Below are 15720 nucleotides of genomic sequence, written 5' to 3' on the forward strand. Positions count from 1 at the left end.
GTTAGATGAAAGATAATAGTGGGAGGGAGGGGCTGAAGACTGGAGGGATAGAAGTAGAAGTAAGGGGTCGATAGAGGAGATGACCCCTGCTAGGCAGTGTGGCATGCCCATGCCACACCAGAGGGAAGTTTGGATGGCAAGTGGGGGAGATGAAGAAGAGTTATCTCCCCCTGCCATGGATAGGGTATACAGGTAGAGTGGGGGGAGAGGCTGAAGACTGGGGTGAAAGGCAGAAGTATGGGGGACGATAGAGAAGGTGACCCCAGGTGGTCAAGGGACAAGGTATTCTTGTATTGATTGCGGCCTCCAGGGTTACCCCTATATACCGCTGTAGCATCTGTAGGTTATTTATAGCAGGCAAGTGTGTGTATGTAAGTGTATATGTGTGTTGTGATGGTTGTTGTTTGCCGGCTCTGGAGTCTTAGCAGCCGGGAGGCAGGGAGCAAACTATCTGCATCCCGACTCCTGTCCCTAGCCATGTGGAGGCGCTCCAGGAACTATCTAAATTACACTAAGTGGGATTCTAACACGTGGAATCCCGGTTATAATAAATAAGGAATAGGGAGGAGAAAGTAGGAGAAAATAAAGTAGAAGAAGAAAAGAGAGCAAAACACTCTCTCAGGAAAAAGAAGAAATAGGAAAGAGGAAAACACTAGTTGGAAAATCTAACAAGCAAGAGAGCTTGAAGAGGTAAAATTTTGAAGCCCGAAGGCTTGTAATTTTGAAAGAAAGATTCTCCTAGCCGGGAAGGAAGCCCAACCTGCACCGACAAGGGGAAAAAGAAAAGTCTCAAGGAAAGAACATAGGTAATGTACAAGTGGCTATTAGATAGCCACTTAAAAGAATAAATTAAATAAATAATAAATACTTATGTCACCGATATGAAACATAGCAGTAAACATATTAACAAATTACACTGCATAAGCAGAGAGTAAAATATACAATATTTACAAAATAAGTAATTAAAATCTTAGCCGAAAAACCAGTCAACCAAGAAATTAACAGAAATAGTCAACCAGAAGAAATGCAGAAACATATATGCAAAACACAAAGAGACAAACAGAACTCGCCAAAGGCAAAACCAATAAATTCTGTACAAATAAATTAGTTAACCAAATCAAAAGCAATCCTAAATTTAAATCTTAGTATAACAAATCAAAATCATAAGTTAAGTATTAAACAATAATTAATGAATATGCAGAGAAAATGTCTCTGCACAAGTAATCTAATCTATATACATATGTACATAACCAGCAAGTGCAAAGCTGCTACCACAAGCTGCGAAAAACAAAACTTGTTTCAAATAACAAGACACGTAGTATTAACAATAATGCATAGGTAAGCATTAAAAAAAAAAAAAAAACTCTCAACCTGCAGGGCTGAACAAAAGCTAAAACTATACATTTCCACTGCAACTGGCAGTAGAAAAGAAAATAATAGCAAGACTGGAGGAGGAGAACAACGCCTCCAACCAGTCAGCCAACAAAGCAATTGGATCTGAGAGGGCGGGGAGAGGTCCATCCCACCCCTCAGAACCAAAACCCATTTACAACTAAAAATGCTAGACCAAGAACTATATGGTACTAGCAAAAACCCAACTGATTGCAGCTGCAATCAGGCAGGAAAGAAACATACAACAAATAATCAGCCCCGCAGGAAAACAAAATTAAATCAAAACACAAGCAGCAAGAGAAGCAGCCAGCAGTAAAACAGTCTAGAGAGGAAAATCATCACACTCAACCAGAACAGCCAACTGAAGGTTGGATCTGAGGGAGCAGGGAGAGGTCCATCCCACTCCTCAGAGCCAAACAGACAACGCAAGAAGAGAAAAACTGTCTCTTCAACATAATAATGAGCTAACTACACAAGTAATGTACAATACAATATAAACATTTAAGATTAACAACTGCTGATTCAAAAACACAATAAAATCAGTTACTCTCAATTCTGAGAGCAAACAGCAAATCAAACAAAAGCACTATGATATTAACAAGATAATTACAGTATTTACAAAATACATACAATTCACAGAAATCATTTCAGGCAGCCCGGACAGAGTTCAAAGTGGGAGAGGGGAGGTCCATCTCTCCCACTCGGCCAGATGAAACCTGAAACAAGTCTCCAGGAAAAGACACAAAAACTCTGCGTCCAAAACACAAGGCAATTTAGGCAAGGAAGAAACTCCTCCCAAAAAAAAAAAAAAAAAAAAAATGAATACAGTAATATATATAAATATTAAGAACAAATAGCGAAATCAAGGGTTATTCCTTGATAAAGCCGCTCTTCTCCGGAAGACACTATTAGCAAAAGAAGAGGCAGAAAGAGAGTCCGCCTACCCAACCAGTTGCCAAAAATCATCTAAATTATATATATTTGTACAGATGGACAATTGTTGTCTTAAATCCACATATAAATTACAGTGTAGGACAATATGTTCAACCATCTCCTCAGAGCCACAAGAGCAGAGAGGAGAGGGAACAAGTCCAAATCTATACAAACGAGAATTAATTCCATGTCCCATGATTAAGCAAGTGGGAAATAACCCAAGTTGAAGCCAGTTAAAATTTTTATCTTTAATAAAAACATGAGGAAAGAAAGAGTATGTGACTCTACCGAGAGAGGAATCATCCCAAGAGTGTTGCCACTCTTCCAAAGCAAGATTGGAAAGCCTGGCCAGATCAGAATTTGTAGAGTTCTCATAATTATTAGCAAAATCTCCCACCGAGGCAGGAGAGAGAGAGATTTCCTATGGTAAGACAAGAAATGCAATATAATTTCCAGGTAGATAGGGAGACGACCATTAATAACAAGCAAGGCATCAGTAGAAACAGTTATATATGCCCTGCAAGTATACAGAAGGAAGGACCGCTGCGCCTACAGAAGGTATTTTTGGACCAGTGAATTTAGAATTCTGAAGCCCCAAGCGCCGGCACCATAGCAGACGATGGGGATGAAGAGACACTTGTAGTAAAGACCAAGAGAATATGACTTAAGATTCCTCAGGGAACGGGCAAGATGCAACAGCCAGCCGGTAAGAGAACGGATTTTCTGCCGAAGGTACTTACAATGGGGAATGAAAGATAAATGATCATCAATCATCACCCCAAGGTATTTTATATTCACTTTCCAATTTAACAGCCTGGTCAAGAATTTTAACCACAGGGGGACAATTACGATTCAGTAGGCCTTTCAGAAGAACCCGTTTAGTTTTAGCCCAAACCCTAGTCACTGCGTTGCCTCCAACCCTAGAAGTATCAGGGATAGATTGAACTAACCGAGATTGAGAGGGCAAGCCCTTAATCACACCTTTATAGGAATATGGCTCCTGGAGAGCCAAAACAGAAAATTTATGTAAAGAAATTAAACTAGATACATCATTAATAACAGATAAACTTCGCTGACAATTTAATTGAAGGAAATTTACACTCATATTTACAACTGTAGTATGGGTACTATTCATAAGATGTCCTGAACCTCACCTGGTCTTGGGCCCTGAGATATTCGGGACAGGAAATGTCCTTGTAAGAATGGTCAGCTTTGCATTTCTTAATTTTACAGTTGGGACAAACTATGGGGGAAGATTTACTGGGGCAATCAGAAATTTGATGGCCTTGACAACCGCAGTGCCCACAGGTGTGTTCAAGAGACCTACAATTTTTAGATGAGTGGCCATAGCCCAGGCATTTGAAACATCTAGAAGATATTATGAAATCCTTAATACCGTGGACTGGCCACCCAATATAAATTCTATTATTATTTTGTAACAAAATATGCCTGATAGGACCAGGGACCTCAATCACCCAGTGCCAGCAGTCCTTCTGCTAGGAATTCATCTTAAATCGAAATTTAACTAGTTTCTTAAGATCCTCAAGGGAATAATCTGTGCCAATGAAGTTCTTATCATGAAGATCCTGGATGAAATCATCTTCAGAAGTGTCTTTACCAATGTCGTAGATAACTACCGTAGGATTTAATTTCTTTGGAGTGTCAAGAGAAAATTTTAAGTCTTTGAACTTCTGACACGATTGCAGGGAAACAAGGTCGGTTTTAGAAGCTGTTTCGATCACAATACCATGGTCCCGGACCTTGCGGACCACCTTAATTTTAATCTTTCTAAGTTCGTCCCTGAATTGAGTAGTAATTTCTTTCTTTACTTCCTCACTAGTTTTTAAATCCGAAGATTCAGAAGCTCGAACGATGATTACATGTTGCGGCTGAATTGGATGCTGAGAAGATTGGGCCGGGGCCCTAGATGCCACGCTGGCATAGGTATTGGAAGGCAATGGAAGAGAAGCCAAAGGTGCACTGACAGAAGGAGCTGACCTCAAGGCACAAACATCCAGGTACTTGTGTTCCAAAACGTTAAAGATCTTAGTAACTTCAATCACAGTGGTTGCAGAAATATTAGGATCTGACTCCAAGATGCGAGTCAGCCGGTCCCTCAAACCAAAAACCGTGTCCACAGAAGCCTTAACAGTAGGGTGAGAGGGAGTAGAAGAAGTAGAATCCCTCTCATTAGAAAACATATCAGGGAAATCTTTACCACTGTCACTAACCATAACTATGGGATTCATATCAGCTCTCAACTCCACAGGGCCAATACACAGGTTAGGAGGAGAGGACAAAGTAAAGGTAGAGTCATATTCTTGTGCACTTGAAGAATCCATTTTAATAATAACTCAATGACGAACGACACTATAATAACCAAAGCTGGTACACCAAAAGACATGGTAGAGAACAGTCCTCACACCAAAATCAGTCAGATTCGCCCAATAGAACAGGAGTTATGGACAACTCAACACGTTACCACTAGAGGGCACTGTAAAAATTCCAGAAATTAAGTAATTGAATTTTAAGTATTCTCCCAAATACTGAGCTTAATCCGCCTAATACGGAAGGAGATATGGGCATTTAGAAGGGCAGTTTGAGTTCCACAAAATGAAATGGCTTTAACTCAGTCGCTAAAGCATCAAACCCCAACAAACTTTTTGGAGGGGGCCCTCCTAGGGCAAGAGGACACTATATACCAATAGGCAAATAATAGGAACACCATTTGTCCTGCAGGTTTAAGTTTCTTCTTTGGCAGGAAACCCCCAGTTCAAGTAATATGCGAAACAATTGTGAGCGGTCCTTTCTGGATTTGTGAGTGACGCAAATGTGCACTTACTTCTGTTACCTGAACTTTCTGCACTCTGATGTATACACTGAGACCAATGGCAACGACCACTTACCATAGAAACAATTTTTATAACTTGTATACACATATAATAACCGTTTAGGCACACTGTAGGTTGCCATTAAAATATAAGATGGCAGCGCTCAAATTTACTTAGTCCGCCAAAATTTGCTGCTGAGATACCTGATTGGTTGGTATATTGGAGAAGAGAGTATGGCATGTCCAGCAAAAAGCAAAGTTAATATTTGAGGGCAAAGCCAAACCTAAACATATTTTTTCCAATGGCTGGGTATTGACACTCAAAAGTATATATACAAGAACCCCAGTGTCACAAACAGCCACCCTAGAGTACCAGAATAGCAAGTGAAGCCTTGGACACCCCAGCACAGGAGGTTAAAGGTAAAAACTCAAAAATACAACCGTCCCAGAAGGAAATCAATAATAAGTAACGGCCATTTTTAAATGTTAATGGCATCGAAAATAATCGCTAGTCATAAAAATTAGATTTTCATTTAGCATTGCGCTATTCCTTGTGAGACAGTCCCAAAAAAGGTGCCAACGCACTCACCACTACCTCTTCTAACTAAGGGACGTATTTTCACTAAAGGGGAGTGGTCTAGAAATCACAAATTTAAAGATAAAACCCAGAGAACTAAAAATCACGTCAACACAGAATGAGGCAACACAACAGTTGAATACCCCCAGGTGGTCAGTGAGGCAGGCCCATGCCTTCCTCTCCCTCCTGCCAGGGATAGGGAATTAAAAATGAATAGAGTTAGGGTACCCCATTCAGCTCGCCATATAGCATTTGGCAGCAGAGCTGCTGGTGGTCCTAGTCCGTTCCCAGGAGAGAGATCGGACTGAAGCGTGATCGTTCATGGGATGGTTCCCATCCGTTCTGCAGTCTTTACAGTCAAATGGTCCGGGTTTGCTTGTTGGCGTTTGTGGGGTCCTACATAGTGTTATTGATCCAAGTCTGTTGGTTACACTGGCTGGTGTTTTTTGAAAACAGTCAATTTTAAAGATGGCAGCACCCCTGCAGACATGTGCCAAGGTAGAGATGCCACGTAATCTGATTTTTGAATGCTGAAGGGATACAACCTGCTGAAATTTTTATTCAAGAATGTTGGCTTAGTATGGTGAAGCATGCATGCATAAATCAATGGCATCTACCAGTGGATTCATAAGTTTAAGAACAGCTGAAAGTGTTGAGGATTCTCCTTAACCAGGGCAAGCATGTTGTATTGTGATACCAGAAGTCATAATGGCAGTGAAATGACTCATACAAGGAAACATTTGCATCTATTGAAGAAATTATCATGGCATGCAAGTTTATTGCTGGTTGAGTGCATAAGATGGTTAACAAGGAGTTGAGTTTCAAAAAGTGTGTGTGTGCTCGATGAATTCCTCAGCATTTAACACCAGAATTGAAGGAGTGATGACTTAATATGTGTTCTGTTCTTCTTAGATTAGTATCGGAAGCGTCCACCTTACTCATGCAAATAGATATTCACTCTTTTTAGTGTTTGATGAAACTCTATGAAGAATATGTTCATTAATGGCATTAATGTAGATCTCAATGTTTTGCTTCAGCATTATTTGGTATAGGCCCATTTCAATATTTATTACTGAATGTCTCTTGGTATTGCAAAAATGATTTGGATGCAAGTTAGTGTTCCAAAGTAATCATATATTCTTCTTAGGAATACTACAGGAACATCTGTTTATATGATAAGATGGGCAATTCCGATATGTTCTGTTACAGTATGTTATCCAATTAAAGTGGATAACTTAATAAACAAAGAAAATGCATTGACAACATAATTTATTTTAGCTCACCTTCAACAATAAGTACACCTATCTCTCATGGGTCTTTTTTAACTGTGATTGACAAAGAAGGCAGCTTTTACTAATTAATTGATAGGGGAGAGCAGTGTTTTGGCTCTTATTTCTAGACTATAAGTAATGCAAGTTAGTAAATTACATGGGAAAAGCATAAATTTTTTCTTTGAAAATAAATCTGTAATTTTATTAATTTTTAATAAATTTTAAATTATTTTATTATTCTTTATTGCTTTTCAAATAGACAGAGGGTATCATCATACGGCTGCATCAAATGTGACACATTGAAAATAAAAACTTGCACAAAAAGCTTGCTTTTTTATGGCTAACTGAACAATTATGGCAAACTATTCTGTGTTAATCATGCATATTTCTTAACAAAATTTAAGAAAAAATTCTGATTTTAAAGCAGTTTATTATTTTTTATGAAAAGAAAGACGGAGAAATGTGGTGGTTTTGCAAAAAGATGGAGAAACTCTAAGGTGTCAGTCTAGCACCAACTGTAGTATGATGATGGGAAGGCTGAGAAGGGGTCAAATCAAGTCATAAAATGGATTCCCTGTCATAAATCTAAACAGTTGGCAGCTATGATATAATTATCCCTTTCCTCTTGTCTTCCCTTCAACATCACCAACTTACTGACGTAAACTGTTTTCCAGTAATCTCTTATTTGTAGTTTATATTATTCATCTGTTTTTAATACGTACTACATTCTTTTTCAGTTCCAAAAGGAACTTATGTGGTGGTTTTCTTTCTTAGATTTTTTTTTTTTTTTTTGTTTGATTGGTCACATCAGAAATGGAAAGAAAGTTTAGGCATTATATGTTCTATAATGTTGTAGAGCACTTCCTAATTCATTTCACAAATATACGTGGTCTCAATTCTAATCTCAACGATGTCCATTTCCACTTGCAGTCTGCCAAACCCCATGTACTTTTTCTGACAGAATCTCAGTTATCGGTTGATTCAACTACTGCTCATTTCAGATGCCCAAATTATTCGCTGTATAATTCCTTTCGCCTCAAAGGTGGTACTTGTGCATATGTCCGTTCCGATATTCCCTGTCAGAGACTTGGCAATTTGGAATCTCCTCTCTTTGATCTTCTCTGGCTTAAAATCTCTCTACCTCATTGTGTCAAATTCATCTGTTGTCTCTACCGTTCTCCCAACTCCACTAATCACTTGGAGCTCTTTGACTTCCTCTCTTTGCAACTTGACTTTCTCCATTATTGTTATTTTTTGGTTTTTAGGAGCATTAGCAACTAAGGCCATATTGCTCCGGGATATGCGGTGGTCATTCCCTGAATGACCTTTCCGCATCCTCCGTATTTGGTGGTGACGGGCTCGAACCCCAGTCTAATCAAGAAGCGTGTGCTACGCACTGCTGCTCCTTCCCACCTGGCTACGGAAGCGCCATTGACTTTCTCCAGTCCAACTTTCCTAACAGTGAGGTAATTTTCCTTGGTGATTTTAATGTTCACAACTCCAGCTGGCTTCTGTTTTCTAGTCACACCGACCAAGCAGGTCGAGATGCTGAGGCTTTTGCAATTACTAATGACCTAGCACAGATTGTTCATTTACCTACAAGAATACCGGACAATCCTAATCATACAGCCAATACGCTTGATCTTTTTCTCACAAACAACCCTTCTAAGTACACGGTTGAAGTGAGAGGTCCTTTAGGCACTTCAGATCACAACTTAGTGATTGTCTCTTTTCCAATGGAACCTTTATCTCATGGCTATTCCCAACCTCGTGTTGTTTGACATTACAAGCATGCAAAATGGGATGACCTGCGAGACTTCTTTTCTTCTTTTCCTTGGTTGGATTACTGTTTCAAAACTTCTAATGTCAACGTTTGCTCAGATCGTGTCAGTGAAATTATTCTTGCAGGAATGGAATCCTTTATCCCACACTCCACTTTAAAATCTCGTCCTTTATCTAAACCTTGGTTTTCCAATAAATGTGCTAAGGCTCTTCAAGAGAAGAATGTTGCATATCGTAATTGGCTTGTTTCTAATTCTTCAGTTTCATTTTCTGCCTACACCAAAGCTCGCAACAATTGTAAAGCAGTTATTAATCAGTCCAAACTAGAGTTTGAACAGGCTAAGAGTAGAAAACTTGCTTCTTGCCCTAATGGTAGCCGAGCATTCTGGTCTCTTGCCAAAGCTATTGGCCGCAACTTTTGCCCATCTCTGCTCCCACCTCTGTCCAAACCAGATGGTTCTGTTGTCACTTAAGCCAAGGATAAAACTGACCTGCTAGCATCCCATTTTTTCTTCCAGCTCATGTATTAATGATCTTGGTAAAACGCCTCCCACCATTCCCAACACGCTCCATTCAATGCCTCCTGTGGTCTTCCGTCAAAAGGATATCAGAAGGATTTTGATGAATCTTGATGCTAAGAAAGCTCCAGGTCCTGATGGTATTTCTCCACTTGTTCTCAAAACCTCTGCTCCTGAACTTACTCCTATTCTTTGCCGCCTTTTTTCACTTTCTTATTCCAAAGGTGTTTTTTCTTCTGCTTGGAAATTTGCTCATATCCAGCCAGTTTCTAAAAAGGGTGACAAATCCCTCCCATCCAATTATCGTCCCATTGCAATTACTTCAACTCTTTTTTAAAGTAATGGAGAAATCAATTAACCGCCAACTCTTAAACTACCTTGAAACCTTCCGTCTCATCAACGATCGCCAGTATGGATTCCGTCAATGTCGATCCACTGGTGATGTTCTGGCTTATGTTACCCATTTATGGACTAATTCAATGGAAAGATTCACTGAAAGACAAGTAGTTGCTCTTGACATCTCAAAGGCTTTTGATCGTGTTTGGCATAAAGGTCTTCTAAACAAGCTTCCATCTTATGGTTTGCCAACTGTTTTTAGTAATTAGTTATCCAGTTTTCTCTCTGATCGCTCACTGAGGGTGATGGTAGATGGCTCTCTGTCTTCTAACTTCTCCACTAATGCCAATGTCCCCCAAGGTTCAGTTCTTTCCTCCACTCTTTTCTTCTTGTATATTAATGACCTTCTTCCATTGACCGGAAATCCTATCCATAGTTTTGCCAATGATAGCACATTGCATTCCACTTTCCATTTTGAGAAACCTTGTCCTGCTCAATCAGCTTCAACTTCTCGAAAATCTGCTACCAATTCCTTAAATGCCGATCTTCAGGTAATTCTCCAGTGGGGCAAAGACAACTTAGTTGATTTCAACCCTTCTAAAACTCAGTCTTGTCTTATATCTTGCAAAAAGGATTCTTCTGCTCCAATGCTTATCTTTAGTGACACTCCGATTTCTAGGCAAAATGATATATCTCTTTTGGGGATTACCCTGACTTCTAATCTCTCTCTTGGCACAAGCACATTACAAATATTGCTTCCTCTGCATCTAAAAAACTTGGTTTTCTCTTTTGCTCTCGGCGTTACGTTTCTTCCAAACAGCTGCTCACTCTGTATAAATCGCAAATCCGCCCTGCCATGGAATATTGTTCCCACATCTGGGGTGGTGCCCCCAAAACCTCTCTCAGGCTTCTTGATTCCATTCAGAAGAGGGCAGTTAGGTTAATTAATGATTCATCTCTAACAGAGTCTCTCCACGCGCTTTCTCATAGATGTACTGTTTCTGCTGCATGCCTCTTCTACAGATACTTCCATGGGCACTGTTCTTCTGAATTGGCTTCTATAATTCCTGCTCTCTCTTTCAAAACAGTCCGAACACGTGCCGCCACCAGCCAACATCCATTTACTGTCCAACTTCAAACCCACAGAACCAACTTTTCATCTTCTTCATTTATTCATTCAACTGCCGTTTTCTGGAACAACCTTCCTTCATACGTATTTCCTGAAAATTACAATCTAGAGAAGTTCAAGTCCAATGTCAACAAATATCTTCTTTCGTCTTCTCAACCTCTAACCCAAGCACAGTACTAAGTACTGTAGGTTCTAATACCTCTCGTGTTTGGGGTTCACATAAAAAAAAAAGAAAAAAAAAAAGAATACTGTATTGAAATATTCAGCACTATTGATTAATAGATTCGTGGGAACTTTAATTATTGATTATTGCTCTTAGTAATTATGATATATAATAGCAAATGCAGATTCACAATGCTTTACAGAGTACCCAGTTTTTTACATAACCAATACCCTTTTCTTTCTACCACATAAACAGTACTGATTATTTCAAAAATGTATTCAAATGCTACAACAATGTAAAGCAATGGCTGTTTGCAGTGTCTAAGCTTTATATTATTTCCGCTATGAACAATCAAACAACAGAAAAAAATCTAAGAAAGAAACAACTACAGAATACCCTTTTTAAATTACAAAAGAAAATAGTTTCTGAAGAACTGCTTCCTGTTTAAGGTGTAACACTGTTCAACAGCAGGAAGCCTATTTCTTGCAAAAATTTAAGATGGCAAGCTGGAGACAAATTTCCCAATCATTTGTTACCTTACAAGAAAATGGTTCCATGTAAAGGAGAATGATACCAAGCTATGTTAAGCAGCAGAAAAATGCAGGAAAGGATAAAATAATTTCTAATATGAACTATTTTAAATGAGCACATACACACTCACGCAAGCAAGTATATACCTACCTTGACATAAAAGACCATCAGGTGTTCGCTCAAACCCAACTTTACATATTACCAAGCAGCTATAACTCCCAATTGTATTTAGACATTCATGCATTTTATCACAATCATCAAGGCCCATTGAGCATTCATCTAGATCTAAGTGGATATAAGAAACAAGAAAAATATGTGTTTGAATTTGATGTATCTTAATATTTAGAAATTAAATAGTTGTTTGATAAATTTTCATTATTATTTTTTGTATTTACATGTTGTCAGAAGAAAATTAGTATCTCTAAGACATGTTTTTTAGTATACCATAAAATAATTAACTTGTTCACAGGTACATGGGATGTGATGCATCCATATCATTAAAAAAACATTTTCAAATCAAAATGAGAGCAGCCAATCATAGTGAAACTGGCAGTGCCTTTGAAGTGCATTATAATGGAGTGTTTGGCAGCAACTATGGATACAGCAGAAGTAAAAATGGCTTGGAGATCTGCTGCGCCTACCCAAAATCACACATGAAACTTTTTGAAATTTGACCCAGTCCATGCCTAGTCAAAGGTTTTCCTTGTTTTGAAAGATCAGTTCTTTAAAAAAGTGACAAATCACTTTCTATCTGATCATGACAGCCTGTTTACATTTTTGAGGACATTTCAAAACTTGCACTGGCAACAGAAAAATCATTGTACTTTGGAATCACAGTGCAGAAAAAAAATTATGTCAGTGATTCCATGCACTGAAGCATATACACCCACAGTGTATCTCATTTGTAAATTTATGGTCATTTTGCCTATTTTGCTAGACAAAACACGAGTTTTGTGGGGGACATGTTACTTTCAGTCAATAAAAATGTTCTTACAAACTCCTTCCATATTTGGCGGAATTTAAAGCTAGAACTTTTCCACATGATATGAAAGGACAGTGATTGTAACACTGCATTAACCACAAGGATCACAATGGAGAAAAGTATAGTCAAGTGCTGTTGTGGCACTGTTTATAGTAAGAGCAGCAATGAAGGAAGTAAGCAAACCATTGGCTATAATTATGAGAGCATCCTTGGATTCAGGAGAGGCCCCAATGGACTGGAGATGTGCGAATGTATCCCAAATTCACAAACGCGGGGATCAAAGGGTAACATGAGTAATTGCAGACTTGTTAGTTTAAATTGTTCCAGGGAAAATATTAAAATCACTGGTAAAATAAGTAATACAGGATCAACTAGACAAGTCCACAATTATATTTCAGGCACAGCATGGGTTTGTTATGGGGAAATCTTGTTTGATCAATTTGATTGTATACTACAATATAGTCACAAAGGAACTGGGTGAAAAAAATTAATTTTGATATCGTATACTTGGATTTCAGGAAAGCTTTTGATATTATTGCTTATAAAAGACTCCTGTACAAATTGCAGCAGTGTGGCATTAAGGGCAAGTTATGGGCTTGCTATGGATAAAGGGATGGTTGAGTGGGAGAAGACAGACAGACAGTATCAATGGACACTGCTTATTGTGGACATATTATTAGTGTATTCCCAAATGTTGGGCCCATTGTTGTTTTCTATATTTATCAATAATATTTCACTGTAGATGATCATTCTCAGATAGCTGCCATACTAAAAGAGTATTTTATATCTACATTCACATATGAGGAATTATTCAAGGAGGAGAGGGCCAGATGTTTATCAAACTCTAACAGGGAGTTAAATGATTTTGTAATAACAGAGAGCAAAAAGTGTTGAAGAAATTGTTGAACTTAAACATAAGAAAGGCATCTGGGGTGAATGGTTCTATCCAATTATATTAAAGGAGGTGGCAAAGGAAGTAAGCAAACCCTTAGCCATAATTATGGGAGCATCCTTGGACTCGGGGGAAGTTCCGCGGACTGGAGAAGTGCAAAAGTATCTCCAGTTCACAAAGGGGGATCAAAGGGTGACGCGCCTCTGTAGACAGGTGAGAAGGAGCAGCAGTGGGTGTAGCACACGCTTCTTGATTAGACCAGGGTTCGAGCCCGTCACCACCAAATACGGAGAATGTGGAAAGGTCAGGGAATGACCACCGCATATCCCGGAGCAATATGGCCTTAGTTGCTAATGCTCCTAAAAACCAAATAACAACAACAACAAAGAGTGACACAAGTAGTTACAGACCTGTTAGTTTGACTTCTGTTCCTGGGAAAATAATGGAGTGACTGGTCAAAGAAGCACTGCAGGATCATTTAGACAAGACAGCAGTAATTAATTCAGACACAGCATGGGTTTGCCAAGGGGAAATCTTGTCTGACCAATTTGATTGGACACTATGAAGTGGTCACAAAGAAACTGGATGCAAAAAATAATTTTGATATCATATACTTTGATTTCAATAAAGCTTTTGATACTGTTGCACATGGAAGACTACTGTAACAATTGGAGCAGTATGGCATTAAGGGGAAGTTGCTAAAATGGATAAAAGGATGATTGAGTGGGAGAAGACAGAGGGTGGTAATCAATGGGTGCTGCTCTTCATGGACTGATATTATTAGTGGAGTCCTACAGGGTTTGGTGTTGGGTGCACTGTTGTTTTGTATATTTATAAATGATATTTATGAACGTATATCAAGCTTAATGTCAAAGTTTGCATATGATACAAAGGTTGGCAGGGTTGTTAATGACAGTATGCTGCTGCTGCAACAGGATCTGGAGAAGTTTGACAGATAGGCTGAGAAGTTGCAACTGAAGTTTAATATTGACAAATGCAAAGTACTGCATATGGGTAGCAGTAGCCCCATAAAAATATACCAACTAGGTGGTGTTACAGTCAAGGGTAGTGGAGAATGAAAGAGACCTGGGGGTAATTTTGCAGTTAGATATGAAGTTTTCTGAGCAGTGCAGACTGGCTGCCAAAGTAGGTCATGGGGTCTTGTTAATGATATACAGAAATTTTGCAAGCAGAGATAAGGAGATGATTATCCCCTTGTATAAGGCAGTGGTCAGGCCACACCTTGAGTACTGTGAACAGGTCTGGAAGCCTCATTTTAGGAAGGATGTAGAGTTGTTAGAATGAGTATAGAGAAGGCCATATTGCTCCGGGAATATGCGGTGGTTATTCCCTGATCTTTCCGCATCCTCCTTTTTTGGTGGTCACAAGCTCGAACCCCAGTCTAATCTAGTAGTGTGTGCTACACACTGCTGCTTCTGCCCACCTGGATATGGAGGCATCTCAATTGAGTGTATTTTTCTCTGTTTGAGTGAGCATCTCTTCCTGAAGAACCCAAAGAAATGAAAGAAGCCCTTTTTATAGATGGCAACTGTTAATATTTTTTTGATTTTCTGAAAGTAATGTTGCTGTTCAGTTCGAGGTATTCAACCATGCTCCAGTTTCATCTATCAAAACATATTTATTTACTCTATTTTGTATAGTGCTTTTATACTGACAAATATTAGTTAAGGAATATGAACCTCTGATAGCATAACTTGCCAGTCTTGCATTGCCAGTTAGAAGGGTATCAAAATGCCCAATATGGGTATCATTATCATCACAAAATTTGTGTCACTAGTTTAAAGATCCATGTATTATGTTCTGAATTCCAAAATGCTATTAGACTTGGTCATTCTGTGTTTGACAGCACCCGTTGGATGACCAAAATATATCCTAATGTATTTTAACTTAATACTCAACTTCCTTACATGGCATAATTGATCTCTCATGTAGTGAGACTACAACAACAAATTTCCATAATATCAGTAATGTATTAGAAGATGAAATACACAAGGCATAATTTCTTATGAGTTTAGGTAATTAACTATATAATATCAGCATAGATAAACCATAGTTTACCCATAAATTTGAACTATGTATATAGTGTCAAAGGCATCGTTTTAATTTGTATCTCATATTGTGGGTGCCTTCACAATGAAATATCTGGTATTGCACTACTTCAAATAAATAATACTTCTCTAGTAGAAAAGACTACTGTTATTTATTTTCAGTGGATATCACCACTGAGATGATCATTTCGAAGCTAGTTGGGTTCGTCATCAGTGAGTGGGCAGGTACCCTGATAATGCAACTTGCCATCACAGTTGCAAAGTTATTTCCACAATATGAGAGATGCCAAATGGTGTATAAATAATAATGTATTA

General features: G+C 38.6%; 1 protein-coding gene across 1 annotated transcript in view; it reads right to left on the bottom strand.

Annotated features, from left to right (window-relative positions):
• Window positions 1-15720, bottom strand: part of LOC150087903 (hemicentin-1-like) — a 1496027-nt gene that overhangs the window by 148832 nt on the left and 1331475 nt on the right. The window contains exon 71 of the mRNA XM_090369959.1: window positions 11613-11747. Within this exon, the coding sequence (XP_090226085.1) occupies window positions 11613-11747 (135 nt within the window). The remainder of the gene's footprint in view (window positions 1-11612; window positions 11748-15720) is intronic.

This window comes from Mastigoproctus giganteus, chromosome 3 (genome assembly GCF_048544385.1).
Source record: "Mastigoproctus giganteus isolate SK-2022 chromosome 3, ASM4854438v1, whole genome shotgun sequence".
Lineage (NCBI taxonomy): Eukaryota > Metazoa > Arthropoda > Arachnida > Uropygi > Thelyphonidae > Mastigoproctus > Mastigoproctus giganteus.